Genomic DNA, 20,516 nt, shown 5'->3' on the forward strand with positions numbered 1-20,516 from the left:
AAAAGAGCAAGTCTGACTGCAGAGCATGTAGACATGCTTACATTCATCCACCATCATTCTAGCTAAACATTTTTTTACCCAGAACTTCAGAAAAGTTCAATGTTTAAGTTGATGTTTATTCAGGTTTTATATATTTAATTTTGTGACTTTTTTATTTTCAGGTATTAATATATGGCTATTTTATTGTGCAAGTTAAAAAATGCCCATTTTGCACAGTTTATGTGGGGTGAATTTGTGTTTAACTTGTTAATGTGATCTGTTATATTTTCCTTTATTTTTATTTTGGAAATGTTTGTTTGATTAAATAGGAAAATGCTTAATGCCGGCAACTTGGCATTAATAGCAAATGTTGTTACCTTTATTATTTGTCTATGAATTATATAAAATAATCCTTAGAATATTTTTGTTTATGGTGAATAATGGCCATTTTGCACTTTATGTTGGGCTGAATTTATGCTGGATTGTTTTTATGTGATTTCAGTTATATTTTTCTTGCACTGCCACTTTATTTTCCATGTTGGAAATTGTTGTTTAATTTGTTAAAATGTTTAAATAAAATGTTGGCATTAATAGCAGATGTTACATTTATTAGTTGTCTGTGAAAAAAAATCATTATTATGAAAAATCATCATTTCAGTCAGGACCACTTAAGAATACCAAATTATATAATATATTAATATATTATAACAAATATCTGAATTTGGCCAAAGGCTGAGGAATCAAGGGGCTCGGTTGTCATACTGCACCTTTAAGATGCATCCTTTGCATGTATCCCCCAGCCTCGCATAACCAACATTTTAGTATGCTACAAATACAATAATTAAAAAGGGGTGCAATGGTTGTGAAAACTGAGATATTGGAGGTGAAGGGGAGGTGGTGGGTGAAATTGTCTGTGCGACAGAGTAGCTACAGAGCGTCTGATTGACTGCTTAAATACTGTTGATTAAAGCAGGTGAGAGTGATTAAGCAGCTGAGCGTCAGCTGGAGTAGTTAGCGATCAGTGGTCTGCCTGAACTACGCTTGAATTCCATCCGGTCACTCAAGCTATATTTCAGTCAGGACCACTTAAGAATACCAAATTATATAATATATTAATATATTATAACAAATATCTGAATTTGGCCAAAGGCTGAGGAATCAAGGGGCTCGGTTGTCATACTGCACCTTTAAGATGCATCCTTTGCATGTATCCCCCAAACACAACAACGTAGTTGAGTGCATAACTTCTAGAGACTGCTTGTCTCGGAGTACGCGGCTCCTGGCATGTTGGGTAGCATACCTCAAAAGGGAACGCGGTTCCCTGATATTCATCAGATTTGGAACAGGCAGGTTCAGAGGAGAGAAATAAAATGAAGGATAGCTGAGGCTGACATTAGTTAATCATTAATTAACGGACCCCCAACACAAGATAACGCGTGCAAGATGTTTTACATCTTGGCATTGTTGGAGACTTTTTACGTGACATTCACTCTTCTCAATGAGCAGCTATCGCTGCTTCTGTGGGCTCCACCCCCGACCCAAAGCATTCACAGGCGGTCTAGTCCTTGCGCAGCAGAGCAGAGTCTCTCCCAGTTGCAATCAGGGCAGGAGAAGTGGTTATCTATCCGCGTCCAGACGGCATAATCGTGCATGCGGGAAGCCGGAGCAGGCGGATCCCGCGATGGCTTACATTAATGGCGAGATATAAATATAAAATGGTCTTTGAATAAAATGAATCACTGTACATAAAATAAATGTACTTGAGGGAGCTGAGCAGCAGCACATTTAGAACAGACAAACTGTACGGAGCTGACGCGTTAATGGGCTATTTACCTACAAAACAACGTTTCCCATCATTTATCAGTGTATGTTTTGAAACTGGACTGTTTGGCCATATAAACATGAACATACACACATTTCGTTTTATGAGAACATAAGCAGATAAACAAACGAGAAAACATTTTCAAGCATTCATGTGTCTTAAAATAACATTTTTGACAGTTCAGAGAGAAAGAGAAACGTGAAATAATGTAGTAATCCAGTGTAATAAGAATGCAAATGTGACGTGATGACGTCACTGTTATGCAAATGACGCAATGACGTAATCTAGCGACATTTAGCGACTTTCCAAGCAAGCTTAGCTACTTTCCATTGAAAATAGTTGGCAACACTGGTTTCTTATGCTAGTTTACATGCTTGTTGAAGATGCGTAGAACGACTGCCTTCGGGACGTTAAATCAAGTGTAAGACACGAAATGCTGTAAAACTATAACTGTCGAATTTTGAGGCAATCAATTAAAACAACATATATACACTGACACTGCAAGGTGACCTGAACGATTTATATCGAAATGAATTGGAACGAATGACGGACATACTCCTTGCTGTAGTCACATTGTCTAACGTTACTGCCTACTGCTGTAAATACGTAAATGTAAATATGGTAAAACTGCTAAATATTGCATGAAATGCTGTTAATAGAACATCCTGCTATACTGTTGATGAGAAAGTTATTGTTTACAGTGACATAGCGATTTTAGACTATTTGAGCAACAAAGATACTAAAGTGAACTTTTTCCAGTGCGCATACGTGCACAAACTCAAAGCTCACGCACTGAAAAGCGCGTTCAAAGATCACGGAAACATAAGTTCTTTGGGCTTGACAGGAGATATACGCACAAATTATCTTAATACCTGTACGGAATGGATGTCTTCCGGCACTTCCACAGAGAGTATTGCAACATCTTCCGATTCCGAGCAAGCCATGGTAACGCCGAAAAGGGTAAGGAATAAAATTCTATCGATCGCATGAGTACTGGCTCAGTCTACGATCTGCTATGCAAATGTCTGTGCGACAGACTCGGTAAAATTGTCTGTGCGACAGAGTAGCTACAGAGCGTCTGATTGACTGCTTAAATACTGTTGATTAAAGCAGGTGAGAGTGATTAAGCAGCTGAGCGTCAGCTGGAGTAGTTAGCGATCAGTGATCTGCCTGAACTACGCTTGAATTCCATCCGGTCACTCAAGCTATATACATTAGACAATTCGACTAATCGAAAAAATAATCGATAGACTAATCGATTGAGAAAATAGTCGATAGTTGCAGCTCTAATTGTATACTAAATGTTGAAAGTATTGCTATATTAAATGAGTTATTGCATTATTCCTAGGGATGTTTTGCAGACTGTGCAGGATGCACCGTCAAAGGGCATTACGTGGCCCCTCTCAAAGGCCTTTACAAGGTGTAACAAAAACAGGATTAGACTACTTGTTTTTCGTAAATATTTCAGATATACAGACAAGAAAAGACAGCTGTTCTGTCAATTTTTGGATCTTGTATCCATTCCAGATGGCACGGCCACAACTATTGCAGAGGCTGTGAAGCAGGTGGTCATGATATAAAAATACCTGAAGACTAAACATTGTAGGCTACACCAAATTCCTTATAGAAAAATGGATTTGGCACTAGGTGGCTATCACAAGAGAAGGCCATTTCAAATCTTCAGAGAAATCTGCCTGCACGGCTTGCTACACTTGCTGAGGAGGTGAATATAAAGAAGGACGCAGTGGCACGAGGGTTGTACACATACTGTGCAACTTACAGATTCATTGCAGCTGTTCATATGCAGGCAGACATCCTGACCTACCTGACACAGCTTTCCAAATTGTTCCAGAAGGAAGATATTAATTTCATGGCAATCAAAAACCATGTAAGTTGTGATGTCACAATGATTTTTATTTATATAAAATCATGTTTAACTTGTATGTCTATTTAGGTTCCTATTACCATTGAGACATTAACTCTTTCACCGCCAGCTTTTTTTAAAAAAAAGTTGCCAGCCAGCGCCAGCGTTTTTCATGATTTTCACCAAAGTTTAATGCCTTCCAGAAAATGTTCTTCTTTAAATATATAAACATACAATATACCAAATGAAAGAACAGACCCTCTGCTTTCAAAAAAAAAAAAAAACGTTTCATCCTACCTTCAGTGGTTCTTCTGTAATCAGCTTTTGAATATGGGTAGGTTTCTGCAAAAACACCACATTTTGAGCAAAAAACAGAGATAATTCCATTTTTGTGATGGACTTTTCATAGAGATCCCATTCAGAGTGATCTTTAAAACAGACACGGACATGCAGCCGCTTGCCATAGGGCAATACTTCCGGGTTTATAAAGTTGCGGAAGGGTGGATAATAGCGGTATTGCGGAAAGACGGAAAATCTCGTCAATGGCGGTGAAAGAGTTAAGGGAAATTAAATCAGCAGGTGAACAGCAACCTGAGGGCTCCTTTCTAGGTCAGGTTAAAGAGAAGGTGACCCATCTTAATATTGACACCAAAGAAGAGAGGGGGAGACGTGTGGCGCCTCTTTCCAATCTCACCTTATGGGCACATTTTCAGGCAAGTAAGCAAGCTCAAGAATGAATAAACATTCTCTTAAATATTATTTATTTTGTCTCACATCTAATGTTAATAGGTCATGGAGCCATACATTGACAGCCTCACTCAGAACCTGGAACCCACATAAAATGTTCTGCGGGAAACCCTGTATGCTTGAACACGCACTGATGAGGACGAGCTCGATATGAGGTTGCTCGGTGGTAGTGTGGGAGGGGCATAAAAATTGAAAACATTCAAAATCATCTCAATCCTCCAAAAGTTGCCGACTGTAGCTTTAAAGAGTTACTTCAGTTGGTAACTAAAACTAGTTTTGTTTAACTTAAAATTTCACAATAAGAAACAACTTAATTTTTAGGTATTACCAACTGAAGTTATTTTTTAAGTTGATCCAACTGTTTACTTTTTACAGTGTAACAGTAAAGTCAGATGTATGATGAGATGTTGTGTTACCTCTTACAGTACATGAATAGTCTTGTAGCTCCTCACTGTTGATTGAGTCCAGGTACAGCTTGTTTAATAATGTCAATCCATCTGTTACCTGTTGTCCATTCTTATACCAGATGTAAGTATGTTTACTATCCAGAGTGCATTCAGTTGAACAGCTTAATATCACTTTTTCTCCATCTATCACAGGGTCTGGACTGCTTCTCACTCGTGTATCTGAGATTTCATATAACAGAGATCATGTCAACTAATTTTCCAAGTTGGGCCTCATATTTTTGATTTAGCTCGATTGATAAAGCATTAACTAAACTTCTAATCACAGTCGTGTTGATATCAGACTCCTACTCGAGCTATAATGCTTCAGTATAATGAGTGCTGCACTACAGAGAGTTTAATATGAGCAGTTACCTGTAACAGTAAGATAGACTCCAGAAGAACAAGAAACTTCATCTGATGTGTTAGTGTTGATCCTGAACTGATATCTTCCAGTGTCACTCATGCTGGCATTTTTTATTCTCAGTGTGTTTCCCACAAACTCCACACGACCAGAAAACTGATGATCCTCATGTAGAGCCAAGTGTCTGTTTTGAAATTCCCAGTATGTTTCCTCTACTGTATATCCAGTGGGATGTGAGTATGAAGAGTGTATATCTACTGTTGATCCCACTAAAGCACAAACATTCATAGAGGTGTAAGTCACACCCCAACAGCTACCTGAAAAAATCACAAAATACTGCTGTAACATTCACAATCAATTACAAACACACTCATACTGTATATGAATGTTCTTCCATTTTAATTTAAATATTGTGTAAATGTCAGACTCACACACAGATAAAGTGGACCCTAAAAAAGACTTAGAGCAGAAATAACTGTCAGTGTGTCCAATGAATGATACAAATATGTTTTGTTTTTTTGTTAAATGTTGTCCATTCTTGTACCAGTGGTATTTAGATGTTAAAGGGCAGGAGGAATCACAGCTCAGTTTTACTCGCTGTCCTGTAGATTCAGGATTAATCTTCACCTGTAAAACTAAATAATCAAAACCTTACATTAGATGAGAAATGAAAAGAGTTTAACTGGACTGATGAGAATGTAAATGTACCTGAAACTGTTAGATTGACTGTGACTGAGCTGAGATGTTTAACTCCATCCTTCATAATGAACATGAGCTGATATTCTCCACTGTCGCTCTCTATCAGATCTGATATTATTAGCTTTGAGTAATCTTCAGTGATCCTCTGACACACTCGTCCTGAGTAATCTGAATCTAAAGTCAAATCTTCAGGTTCATCTTTGTTTCTCCAGTTTGTTCTCTGTTTCTGACTGAACCAGAACCCAGTTTTGATGTTGATGTTTGAGTAAAAACACTTCACTGTCACACGTGTCCCCATCACAGCACAAATATTCAATTCATCACAGGTTACATTAAAATTATCCAATGTTAGGAACCCTGAAGAAGAAACAGTAACGTTAATAATATTTATAGCTTATCTGTATGTAACTTCATTAAAATGACAGAGCGAGATGAGAGATTCAGACAGTCCTGTAAGGATATGAACCCTATTCATCAATTTTGTTCTCAAACACAAATCTCTAAGTTCAGTTTTAAATATACAAACTCACTTTAAACATTTTAGAGACTGATCCAAATGGAGAATCCAGAATTGGAGTACAGCGATGTAAATTAAATAAGACTAAACTAGTTTAAAATCTGACATACTTTTAACAAATATATAATAAATTGAAGCATTTCAGCATAACACAAAACTGTGTTTCATACCTTGAATGTGTAACAGCAGGATCAGTGATGAGAGTCTGAAGTTCATGATTTCTTTCTGTAGAAACTCACATACCAGCTACAAAACATTAAACAAGAACTTTTCTTATTGCTGATAAAAAACAAAATGTTATAGTTTGACTGGATGCAAAAATAAGTTGTGCACATGCGCAAAACATTTGCGCTCCAAGTTCATGTATTATATTTATGAATCTCGTCACAGAAACACGCAACAACAACAGCATTAATGGAGTCACACGCTGTACTAAACTCTGCAGCGTTTGTTTATACTTTTGAAACATTAAGCTACTTAAAGCAATAAAATAGCGTTGTGACTTTTGAAAAGTGTGTTTTCATTACCTATATCTGAAAACTTCTTAAGAACAACTCCAACTCAGTTTATACTTTTATACAGAGTAAAGCGTGAACTCCAACGAGAGATGCTGTCGCGAGCGTTGCGTTGCCAAGTCCTCTGCTTTTTTTCGAGTTTAGATTTGGGATACTGATTAACACTTTTCACCAGTTGTTTTTTTCCTGCTGGTTAAAGATTAAATAATTCCGTTGATAAGTTATTGGTATTTGGACTTTGAATAGTCTTGTGATGCTTGTTTTGAGCTAGTTTTGAACGTCCAGTCGGATGGTTTTGAAACGTGAGTCTGGCAACCCTGGCTGTCCTTGCGCAGAGTTTCTAAATAACGTACATGTAAATGAACATTTAAATCAGATTGCAATGTTTAGGGTGCATGTAAACTGTATCGTCGTAACCTTCAATCGTATCAAATTTAGTCGGATTGATAAATTTTTGTGCATGTAAACAGCCATTGTGAAAAAATATCTAGCACTAGCAACCTCCCCAGAATAGTGTATCTATATCTAGTTCTTTATCAGTAAATGGTCAGTGAGCTAAACCTTTAAGAAAATGTTATTTGTCAACTTCAGTTTAATTGTCAAACTAAACATTAATAAAAGCTGTTTTAATTTTTACCTTAGTAACTGTTTACTTGTAGATGGTGCCTGCAGGGTCCATAGATAGGGTCAGGGATAAATCTTCTTCTTTGGTAGTTTTTACTGACAGTTTGCAAACAGTGTGCATTATCGCCATCTTCTGGACTGAGGTGTGAACTCCTTGTGATATCAATTATATTACTCTACTACGGAGGTGAGATTAAAGAGATTAAAGATTAATTAATTAATACAACTAAAGTTAACTAAATGGGGGACTGATGTTTCTTAATATTCTATATCCTATTTGCGAGTTGAGTGTCTTTCAGAAACACGATTACAGCTTTAATTAAAGATTGATCACCTAATAGGTTTTTTAAACACAATACATTCTTTGCTGCCTTTTCTAGTTCTTTCTTTTTTTCAGAATATTATCTACATATCAAGAGTATGTGTTCTACATTCTGACCTCAGTCTGCAGTAGGCCTATTGTTTTCAACCAGGCCAGAAAAAATACCTTAACACCCGATCCAAAGATTTCTTGACACCCAAGTGACCAGAAAGACAATCGTGAGTAAGATATACAAGATGTCAGATCGATAGACTGCTGGAACAATAACTTGAAACACATCACTCCATTCATCCTGACTTTATATTTTTAGATCTGTTCATTTTCACCATCACTAACAAAATAACCAGAAGCTCCAACAGTACTTCTTCCAACACTACATCCTCAAATAAAGATGATAAAGTAAGATCCTGTCTCTGATCATGAATTAATTTCTCTTGAGATGGAAACATCTCTCCAAATCCTGTCAAATTCATCTCATCTCTGGCTATAAAACTATCATAAACCTCAGATTGGTTATTGGAGGTCTAAACTCAATATGCATTTTAGCAGACATGACACGAGTAGCAGTGGTTCTCAAACTGGGGTCCGGGGCCCCCAGGGGGGCCGTGAGATGGTGCAAGGGGGGCCCCAGTTTTATGCTATTTTATAAAATACATTCATTTATCATGAATTCTGTGTTATTAAACCTAAAAAATAAGACTACTAACTAACAGCACTACTTAGTATAACTTAATATGTTTTGTTTAATGATAGTGTTACATTTTAGAACAGTTTTTCTCATACATTTTCTTTGGGGGGGCCGTGAAGGAATGCACCGTACACAAGGGGGGCCGTACGCGGAAAAAGTTTGAGAACCACTGAGTTACACAAACAGGAAATGTTTCTGAATAAACCAATTCAAGCTGATCTGGACCATCTATCTTATGAGGAGTAACAATAACTTCAGGAAGAGGTAGAACTTTACCCCCAGATAAATCATTCCCAAAAAATAAAAGACACTCCATCTATAGGGATTTGGGAATAAAGTGCCAGCACAACATCCTCAGTAATCAAATCTGATATTGTGTAAAAGCATTGATAAATAATCAGCACCAAAGCCTTTAAAACAAGAAAAAAAATCTACCAATGAGGTATGAAAATGTTACATTCATCAAGTTTTTAAGAAAAAAAGTAAACTTATTTCAAGATCTTTTCTTTACCCATTGGTAGTTTTGTGCTTGTTTTAAGCACTTATTCACATAAATTTAATATTTTTTGTGACAAATTTTATCAGGTAATTTTGCAAGAAAATACATATTGATTAAGAATTGTTAGATATTTGTACTGAAAACATGACAAAAAGCAAATTTCCCTTATTTTCAAATCCCAATGTTGACAGGTATGCACTTGATTAATCACAATGAATTAATATTGACATAATTTACAATTAAAATTCGAAGTTCGTTTCCTTCTTTCACAATTTCTGTCAATCTAAACTCTAGTTCTCTCTCTGTTTCTGAGGACTCATTGTTTTGTGTATGTTGTAGTACATTATAGACTCTGTTGTGTGTCGCCCTCTCCTGGAATAAACTTGAAGTCTTTATGTGATAGATTTACAGCAGTGCATCATGTCTTCATGTTTCCCAGTAATAATATAATCCATACACTGTCAGAAACAAATGTTATAAATGATCTCTAGCTGTCACTGGGGCGCTACCCTTTTAAAAAGTACATCTGTGCACATAAAGAGTTCATATTAATACCTCGAGGTTCATACTGACACCACATATCTGTACCTAAATGGGGTCTTTATAAAGAGTACTGGCCCAGTGACAGTTTTGGGAACATTATTTTAATAAACTGTAAAGTTCAACAATGTAGACAGAATTTTCAAGTTGATGTGACCCCTTTAAATTAAACATGACTTTGTTTTGTGTTATTTAGTGAATTCACTTTGGAAATCCTTTAGATCTGTACACCACAGAGAGACTCTTGTATATTTGGTGCAGTGTTGTTTTTGTCCACTAGAGGCAGTTGACTCGGCTGTATTGGGTGAACTGATTACATCTAACCTAAATGAAGAAGTTAACTAAACACAGACATGCACACGGTTAGTGTGATGTTTCAAGAAAATTACTTCTCATGGTAATAAAATGATCAAGCTGTTGTTATATTCTGAAGATTAATTCATGACCAGAGAGCAGAATAAGCAAAAGATTTTCTACTGAGTCCTGAATGAAACCTGAAGTGCACTGAAGAGTCGACATCTAGAAGAGACAAAATCATAGCAACTATTTATAAGTGAAAGAAGATGCTGCAGTCTCCTCAAGCTTAATGAAATCAAAAGACTGTATTATAAAATATACAACAATGATTTATAAAACATAAAGAGCTATAATACACAGTCAGTGTCTAAACTATGAAATTCAGTGAATGCATGTAAATAATGTCCCCATAGTCCAAAACATTTTAAAATAAACTGAACAAATGTTTTCCTAACTACAAGATTAAAGCACAGCCCTGTAATAAAATCCTAACCTAACTAAAAACAGCATTGAGTTGAATAACAGAATGACTTATAGTGAAGATGAAAGTAGATCACAGTATCATCTACATAAAGATGCACTATAGCAAAGTTTTTACAGGATTTATGCATTGTGATGTTACAGTTGATCTGACACTGACACAAGACTGTTGAATGATAAACTCAATACTTCAATGAATAATTCATCTATTTCATCATTAGATTATTTACACTGAGCTGTCATTAATATATCACTGTATATGACATCACTGCATCACTGATGTCCCTGCTGAGAGACTGTTGCTAGGTGATGATGTCATAAAGAGAGTTGTGACATCACTCCAGTAGTTCTGATGGACAGACAGCTGATCTACTCACAGACCTGCAACATCTAACAATGACAAACACACAGAAAGAGATAATGTTATAAAATCTGACCATTAGTTTATTTAACATACAGATATACAGATTTTCTCACCTCTATTTGTTTGTCATCAGTTTTGTTTTTAGATGAGTTCAATTTATTCATGCTGATGAAAAACCTGTAGGGTCAAAATTCACACTCTTACAATCTGAATTCATATCAGAATATTCACTGTATGTTATGCAGTTTTGAGTTTTACTTGATATTTTTACTTACCAGATCCATACAGCTCCTATAATGAGAAACTGAGGCAGAAACACCAACAGAGGGACAAACACTGAACTGTTCATTTCTTCATTGGTTTTGTTCATTTTTTCATTTGTTTTGTCCATTAGTTTTATTTCAGAAGAAAAAGACACAAACTCAGTTATATTTAGAGAAGGCAGAACATTCAGAATATTACTTTTTTTCATCACAAAGATGATTTCAAAATCTTTGGCCGGCAAAAGAAAAAAGCCAAAAATATAAATCTGAAAATAAATGGCACTCTGCTTCTCAGATTTCAGTGTGATCGCGCTTTACATTGCCACTCGCGTTAGTAAGTTTAAAGGAGTCAAATTACCGATTTCATGTTTTTCTTTGTTTTTAGAGTGTTAAAATATGTTTGTGCACATAAAAGATCTGTTGCAAAATGAAAGTTTTTAGTAAATTTAAATGAGAAAAAAGCTTCTAAATTATCTGATGCTGAAATTTTAGCCAACGAATTTGTGCTTACACACAAAACCGTCTTCTCTCCGGTGCGCACTCCTAAACCTTCGTCTGTTATGGATGTTTGTAGAGATAAAGCACATAATCCACTGAGGTCTTATAGCGAGTCCAAAAACTGTGTTGAAACGATCTGATAAAAAGAGGGTATGATTTTACTGCCTTGATTCTGATCATTTGATTTCAAATTGCAAAGCTTGGCAGCAGAAATTTAATAAGCCTAAAGGGGTAGCATTTATTTTTGCTTCTGAAGGTGTAAGTTTACAATCAAATTCTTCCGGCTTTGAGAAGTTTATGCAAAAATGTACTGTATCGCTTTCGGGTGATTTCGAACCTAAATCCATAGTAATGTTGCGAAATACAGGGTCCGCTCAGTCATTGATACTGGAAAGTACCTTACCGTTTTCATCAGAATCGTTCACGGGAAATAATGTACTTATCTAATGTACTTGGCATTGAACATCCTGTCAGTTACTTTTCTAAAAAGATTTCAAAATGACAGCAAAATTATAGTACCATTTGAAAAAGAAGCTTTAGCATTGCTGTTGGCCATTAAACATTTTGAAGTGTACCTAAATTCTAGTGAACCAATTGTAGTGTACACTGACCATAACCAGCTGATATTTTTGTTGCGGATGTCAAACTCTAATCAGCGTCTGATGAGATGGGCACTGTTTTTGCAAGAGTTTAATTTGGATATACGGCATAAAAGAGGGGTAGATAACATCTTAGCTGATGCACTGTCCAGAGCGCATACTGTGGATTAAACTTCGAATGGCAACTAGGTGGTTATGTAAGGGATAATGTAGAGGCAGCCGGTAGTTATCGGGAAATAATCCCCGACAGTCTTGTGTCACACTGAAGGGGCTTATTTCCCAATAACTACCGGCTGCCTCTACATTATCCCGTTATTACACAGCTACTTGCCACATAAGAAAAAAAAAACTGGACATGAATATGAATTTGAAACATTTTATTGGCATATTTGTTTTAAATTAACATTTTTATCCTTCCACGAAACTTTGCACAGATGCATAAAATGATCATAAGATCCTCTGCTTCATACTTGTCTGTCTCCATTTTTTTCTCTTTAGCCAGTCTTTGAGAAGTTTTAATGCCCATTCTGTATTTTTTTGTGTGTTGGTTTCATAGCTGTCATGCTCTATTTTGTCAAGTTCAGTCTCAGTAAGCTCTCTGTGTCTTGTCGTTGTTCGTTCTTCTATCCACTGTTTAAATGTTTTGTTTTTTGCCGTACATGTTAAAATTAATGTCAAAATTTTCCATTCTTAATTGTGGTTGTCCAGTGTTTGGCACAAGATGGCGCCAAACAGTAATCTTTATTGGCGCGGAGTGATTTTAATCGTACAAGTAGTACCGGATATGCGTTATTACTTTGGAGCGGTTATTATTTGAAAAGAACAAACCTGCAAATGTCTCAACTGACCAATCAGAATCAAGCATTCCAGAGAGCCGTGTAATAAATATTGTTAAACTTCGAATGGCAACTAGGTGGTTATATTGTGTAACAAAACTTAATTTATTAGAATTAGGTTTTGTAAGTAAGGGTGGTGGTGTTAAGTCCTGGGACTTAAAGTTGAGAGATGTGATTATTGTTTGTAAAATTGCACTGTGTTCTAAGCCCTGTTTACACGTACATGGTTATTTTTAAAAACTGAGAGATTTACCTTCATTTGTGCCCCTCATTTACACGCAAACGGAGAACCGATTGTTTCTAAAAACTCCGGTTAGAGTGGAGATCTTGAAAATCTTCGGTTGCACGGTTGCATGTAAAGTGAGACAAACGGATGTTTAAGCAGGCAACATCACAGAGTATGCGCCAGAGCTCGCACCTATGTCAAAAGTGTGACCTATGTTTACATGTGACTGCTACTCTCTCTGAACGCTTCCAAGATCACATTTATGTTCATGCAAACTCGTTTCGTGTGTTTGTATTTGCAAATACAGCTGCTCCATTATGTCGAGGAGTAGAGACGAGTGCTCGGAGGTCAGCAATTTTATGCGTGTTTGACTTCATGCGCCGCTGCAAGAACTGACAGACGGATGATGTCAAAGTACCGCGAGAGCGATTCAAAATTAGACCTCTACATGTGATTCCTCAACTCGCTCTCGCGGTACTTTGACGTCATCGATCACCTACTGCAACAACTCCTCCCTCCAACATGAAGAACCAGTTCGCATCAGCACCAGCGCTGCCGGTGATTGGCTTACGTGGGCTTGAGCTTCCCTTGAAGGCATATATGCACGGGTACGTGTAAATAAACACTTTTCTGAAAACTGACATGTGTGCACGATATTATTTTTGAAACCAGAGAGGTTGAAATGTCCGTTTATGAAAACAGCCGCCCACGTGTAAACATAGTCTGCCAGCTTCGGTAGAGCACATTGTGGAGCTCACGATCGGTCGTTCTCCAGCTCCTGTCTATTATCTTTAGAGGTCTATTGTGACTAATGTGTGGACTAATAATTGTATAGATGTAAGAGTTGGTTCTCTTTATTTTGTCTTTAAGTTCGGCTCTTGTTGTAAAATCATCTATCTGTTCCTAATTTTTATTAATTGTTCGTAGGCTATGTGTAATTTCATTCAGTTATTGTTTCCTTTGTTAAATTAATTACTTTCAGAGCTGTAGGTCTGGGATGGCCGTTTTAGTTTGTATTATTTCTTTTTCTCCTGGTTATTCTTAGTTAGGGAGTGAGGGAAGACAAGTGTTTTGCCTTTGTATTTTTATTTATTTCCTTAGGCAAGTTAATAATCTAAAATTAATTTAGATTCCCATTATGTTTGTTATTTTGGCCTTTATCCCTTTCCGAAGAGAGGCTTCTGACCACACAGAGTGAATAAAACTCTTAAAAGTATTCTTGTGTTTGTGTTGAAATGGGACAGGAGAGGGAGGGGAAACAGAAATTTAGCTTTTAATACCTTTCCAAACCTAGACGGGGACGGGTCCATGACACAAGTAATATCAAACATATGTTTTATAATATTGGAGTCAGCTAAAACTAAGAGATTGGTAACTAAAATAAATTAATTTTTAAATCTATACCTTATTTTCTAATGTGAAAGGAAAGACTGCAACATGTGGTAATCTTTCACCACGCCTCTGGAGATCGCCATTGGACCAGTGGTAGGTTCCCTATTACAACTTAAAAAGTACTTCAGTTGGTAACACCTAAAAATATGTTTTTCCAAGTTAAAGTTTCACCTGCGTTTTACCTTAGGCGAAAATTTTAAGTTGAAATAACTTAATTTTTTGTAGGTGTTACCAATTGAAGTAATGTTTTAAGTTGATCCATTTTCACTTTTTACAGTTTAACAGTAAAGTCAGATGTATGATGAGATGTTGTGTTACCTCTTACAGTACAGGAATACTCTTGTAGCTCCTCACTGTTGATTGAGTCCAGGTACAGCTTGTTTAATAATGTCAATCCATCTGTTACCTGTTGTCCATTCTTATACCAGATGTAAGTATGTTTGTTATCCAGAGTGCATTCAGTTGAACAGCTTAATATCACTTTTTCTCCATCTATCACAGGGTCTGGACTGCTTCTCACACGTGTATCTGAGATTTCATTAAACAAAATGCACATCAACTACTTTTCAAGTTAGGCCTGAAATGTTTGATTCAGCTCAATTCAGTATGATGTGAACAATGGCAAAGTCATGCAGTCAAACACACACATACAGATAAAATATATACTGTGAACCCAGCTTAAATTGCTTTGAATAAAAACATTGATTAAATGCACAAGTGCACTATAAATATATAGTCAACATTTAAAAATCCTAAAACAGTAGCATAAATATATTCATTACAAATCTGATCAGTGAAAGCAGCTTTACAGAGAGTTTAATATGAGCAGTTACCCGTAACAGTGAGATAGACTCCAGGATAACCAGCAAATTCATCTGATGTGTTAGTGATGATCCTGAACTGATATAATCCAGTGTAACTCGTGCTGATGTCTTTGATTCTCAGTGTGTTTCCCAGATACTCCACATGACCAGCAAACTGATGATCCTCACGCAGATCTCTGAATTCCCAATGATTAAATACCCAAGGAGGATTTCTCCAAGAATTAATGTAATGCCAGTATGTTTTCTCTACTCTATATCCAGTTGGATGTGTGTATGAAGAGTTAATATCTACTGTTGATCCCACTAAAGCACAAACTCTTCTAGAGGTGTAAGTCACACCCCAACAGCTACTATTAGAAAGACCTGAAAGAGTCACAAAATACTGCTGTAACATTCACAATCAATTACAACCACACTCATACTGTATATAAATGAACAAGAACATTTTTCAGAGTTCAGATGCAAAACCCTCTAAGACCCAATTCCAATTCTATTTTATAACTCTACGCCTACCCCTCAACACTTCCCCTTGCCCCTTGAAACAGAGTGAAAAGGGAAGGGTTAAAAATATTCCCCTAAGAAATAGGACACCACTACTACAACGTCATATGACATCATTTGTCCTACGTCAAAGTAGATGCAATGTTTAGCACATTGGCACATTTACCTGCATTTATATAAGTGTAGTTACAGCCTTAAATGTGGATAAACTCCCTTCCCTCACATGACTAAAAAAATTTTTTAACAGATGTATTGTTGAGATTAGTGGAGCAAGGCATTAATGAACCTAGATGTATCTAAAGATTTAATTTAAAGATTTAATTAGCTCAATATGCACAGCTCTCACACTAATGCAGGTGAATATTACTGCCCACCTTTTGCTCTGTATATGACCACACTCCATGGGCCGAAAAACATTTAATCCCACATTTGTAAATGGATGGACAGTGGACACACGATCTGCTGGAAGGTCAGGCATTTTTTGAGTCTGAGGTTCTCTTCATTATATTTGGGATGTAACGCATTCATGAATGACACTGCAAACCTGTCTCTTGCCACCAACTATCCAATAACCAGCAGCACGCACAACACCCTCTGTGTAATGTCATCCCCGGTGTCGCACTTTCTCATGATGAGGTTTAACTAAAAGTGTTGCAATGTGATGTTTCCCAGGGATAATAAGGGGCTTTTTACGTCAAGCTCAATCTGTGCTTCTGCTAATCGTCCTCTTACTCTTATTAGGCCATCTGCATCTATGAACGGGTCTAAGCCTTTAAGGAGGCTTTTTTTCAGAGCTTGTCCCCCGTTTCCAAGTCCTTATACTCTTGGGCATATGTCTCCTGTTGGACTGCTTTGACGGACATAAGAGTTCTTCAATGTTGGAGCATTGGAACAGTAATGCCAGCGCTTGCAGCTTGAAGTTTCTGTCATAGAACGTTTATGGAACTGACGAGATATAAGAAGATGTGCAATGTCTGAGTGATAGACTTCCAAGTGGAAAATTTGGAGAAGCGTTGTGCTCCAAGACTGTTGTTCATCATTGTGGTCTTCAATGTGGAGACTTCAGGACATATCTCTGCATCTAAAGAGGAATCCACAAGCTTATATGTTATATGTGTTCTCTTCGGGTAAAGTCTGAGGGTTGTTTTTCAGAAACTTTAGACCATGTAGCCAAATAGTGTCTTGGAGATGAGCAGCAGTTACAGACCTTGTTGCAATGTCTGCTGGGTTCGCATCTGTGTGAACATACTTCCATTGATTTGGATGTGAATGATTGTGAATACGGAGGACACGCTGCTGACATATACATAGAAGCGTCGTGTCTCATTATATATGTACCCCAGCACTACCTTACTATCTGTAAAGTTAGTAGTGTCATCGAAGGGTAATTTCTGAAGTAATGAACTCTGGAACTCTGTTCCACTGGCAGAACCGCAGCACACAACTCAAGATAGGGAACTGTTTGCTAAGGGATGAGTTTTGCCTTACCCATTATGTAGCCGATATGGTTGATTCCACATAAATCTGTCAATCTCAGGTAGGCCTTTAGAACCTCTTCTTCTGTTTGAAGCTATCTTGTGAAGCCGTAAGTTGGAAACAGCAAGTCCTCTGTGTGTTTTTAGCAGGTCTACTGCTCCTTTGACTGTAGGAAGATACTTCAAGGCATCATCAACATTGAAGTCATGGTTTACAAAGTTCTTGACCTTAGACTCGCCACTTTTAATGCACAGCTTGAGACAATAGGTGGCCACAGCAGGAGATGGACTATTGCCAAATACATGGACCCGCATGCGGTACTCAATGATGTCTTCGGATGGATCATTATTACGGAATCACGGGAACCTCAGGAAATTGCTGTCTTCCTCTCTCACTTGGAAACAGTAGAACATTTGTTCAATGCCAGCTATTATGGCCACCACAGCTTCCTTGCGAAATCGCATAAGCACCCCGAGAGTAGTGTTGTTCAGGTCTGGTCCAGTTAAAAGATCATTCAGCAAGACATCCTCATGATGGGCACTGGAATCAAAGACAACTCTTATATTCCTGTTTTTTTTAGGGTGATATACCCCAAAGAGAGGCAAATGCCAGCATTCCTTTCCATCTAAGAGAGGGGGAGCTCCTTCAGCATGGTTGTTACTAAAAACTTTACCCATAAAGGTTAAGAAGTGTTGTTTCTTCTCTGGGTTTCTTTCAAGATTTCGTCTCAAGGTTGACAACCTTTTCATAGCTTGACATCTGTTGTTAGTAAGTCTGCACCTTGAAGCTTTGAAGGGCAATGGCGCTACCCAGCTGTTGCTTTCATCTTTCTCCAATTCTTGGTCCATAATGTGAAGGAACGCCAGATCATCAATGGATGTGGCCATTTTGTTGTCATCACAGGTAACCTTAAACACTTCTTGACCAAACTGAACATGTGATTGTAAACAAGTTGCTCCATAGAACACATTCCATTACAATTTCTAAAATCATTAACGTTTCTCTCTTTCACACGAAAAACACTTGGCCAGGATCAAAGATAGATAGACGTTGTTCTTTTGTGTAGGTGAAAAATTTACTCACAGTAGTAGACTTGTGAATGCCATTCAAACAAACATTGCCAACTATCACCCATCCTAGGTCAAGTTTCCTTGCATAAGGAGCGTTGTGAGGACCGTTTACCTGTCTGCAAACCTTAGGGACTCTGATAATGTTACGACCCAGAATAATCATGATAGGAGCATCTGAATCTAACTCTGGTATGATTGAAGTAATAGGCTTCAGGTGAAAGTAATAGAGCGCAGCACTTGGTGAGGGAATTTCTGCCCTTTTATCCGGAATGTTGTTACACTCTAGCAAATTTGGTAGGAAGAGGATTACCTTTCCATCTACAAACTCGATTTGGTAGCCAGATGCTTTTCGACTGATGGACTCTGTCACTCCAGAACAAGTTCTAAAGGTATATGAAGAAGCTGGGGAATTTTCTTTGAAGGCATCAAAGAATTCAAAACGAGCTAATGACCTATTGTTCTGCTCTTCAAGGATCACATAGACTTTCAGTGCTTTCCAAGGCTGGTCTTTAGGATAAACTTTCACCAAGCTGATTCTTGAACATGACTTGTTACTTAGGTCACCATTACAAATTTCAGTGCAATGAACTTCCACTTCTGTTGGTGGCGTGGAAACTTCCTCCCCGCCATACTGTGGTGAGGAGGCTAATTCTTGTACTTTTGGAGATGGGCCTGGATGTAGTGGCTGTAGTGGCTAAACAACACTTGAAACAGATTCGATAAACAGATAAAAATGTGAAAATGTAACATTTTAAAAGCAAAATTTAAACTGAAGATTATTATGACATAAATTGAAATTAACATAAAAATAAAGTAAGTAAAAATAACTAGGGATGCACCGAATCCAGATTTTTTAGGTTCGGCCGAATCCCGAATCCACCGTTTAAGATTCGGCCGAATCCGAAACCGAATACCGAATCCTACTCGCATCCTTATTCCAACACAGTAAAACACATTAATGAAGTAAAAAATGTCCACAGCAGTGTATTTTTCATTTTATTTAATTTTAACTGTACATTATGCCAGGATGACAAGTTGGAAAAACTATTTTGACAATTACCATAAGCCTATGCATAATGAAAGCGAAGCGTTGCGACACGCTCGTTTTTCCAATAAGCAAGCAGCTCCGTGCTGAAACTATATTTAACTTTGGGTGAGAAGCTCCGCTCGTCAATGTCAGTCTTCACACGGCCGTCCAATTACAGTGGAGGAGGGGCAGGACATTACCACAGCAACCAACCGGCTCACAGCTGAAGCATCACAGCTACCAAGCGCTCGGCTGAAAAACAGCTGGCATTTGGGGTCCTCAAGGCGTTTTCAGCGGTGTTTAAAAGTTTTGGTGTATCCAGCTGACCGAAAGAAAAAGCTCATCTCCACGTCAGCACCCGATGTGTGTAATCAACGGCTGCGTGACGTCGACCAGCGTAGCGCAAGCCTAGGGTTTGGTTCGGTGGAAAAAAAATCTAGGATTCGGCCGAACCCGAACCCCGCCAAAAAGCCCAGTATTCGGCCGAATCCGAAACCGAATCCTGGATTCGGTGCATCCCTAAAAATAACTAAACATTTCAATAAGCCTAAATCTTTCTAATTACCTTGTTTTTTTAAATCATGTTGTTTGTTTTGAACTAATGCCTAAAACTGATATTTAAATAACAGAGCATACTGTTATTTGAAATTTTAAATGAATATTTGATTATTTATTTATTTAGTTGAAGATTAATGAGTTTTTTTTTACAATTCATTATGTTCGTGCAAGTGCTGTATGGACATAGTAATGTGCTCATGCAAGTTTGTTGTAATGCTTATTATTCTTTCGTGAATTCTTATCAAAAGAGATGTTTTTAACTGTGTATATACCACTTGCGCATCTGTGCGTTTCGGATCTGTCAATCAGCGCGAGTCTTGTCGATCTTATTAACCTTTTAACATAAATCAGTTCCCGAACTTTATCTCCCTCAATAACTCTTTAAACATCAAGCAATTCCTGCATTTTATTTTCAAATTCCTGCATGTTTTTAAACCGAAACCAGTGTCAGACGCATATGGATGGATCTGCACCTTTGTAGT

The 20,516-nt window shown here is 37.4% G+C and overlaps 1 protein-coding gene across 3 annotated transcripts in view; it reads right to left on the reverse strand.

The window, feature by feature from the left end:
* LOC141363077 (sialoadhesin-like) overlaps window positions 1-20,516 on the reverse strand; it is a 171,332-nt gene that overhangs the window by 31,615 nt on the left and 119,201 nt on the right. For 2 of the 3 annotated variants that reach the window (XM_073865583.1, XM_073865582.1), the window contains exons 3-6: window positions 5,928-6,275; window positions 5,651-5,854; window positions 5,231-5,536; window positions 4,829-5,038 (exon numbers count right to left, since the gene is read on the reverse strand). The exons of the other annotated variant lie outside the window; for it this stretch is intronic. In XM_073865583.1, coding sequence (XP_073721684.1) covers window positions 4,829-5,038; window positions 5,231-5,536; window positions 5,651-5,854; window positions 5,928-6,275 — 1,068 coding nt within the window. The remainder of the gene's footprint in view (window positions 1-4,828; window positions 5,039-5,230; window positions 5,537-5,650; window positions 5,855-5,927; window positions 6,276-20,516) is intronic. 3 annotated transcript variants of the gene reach the window in all.

This window comes from Misgurnus anguillicaudatus, unplaced genomic scaffold (assembly GCF_027580225.2).
Source record: "Misgurnus anguillicaudatus unplaced genomic scaffold, ASM2758022v2 HiC_scaffold_32, whole genome shotgun sequence".
Lineage (NCBI taxonomy): Eukaryota > Metazoa > Chordata > Actinopteri > Cypriniformes > Cobitidae > Misgurnus > Misgurnus anguillicaudatus.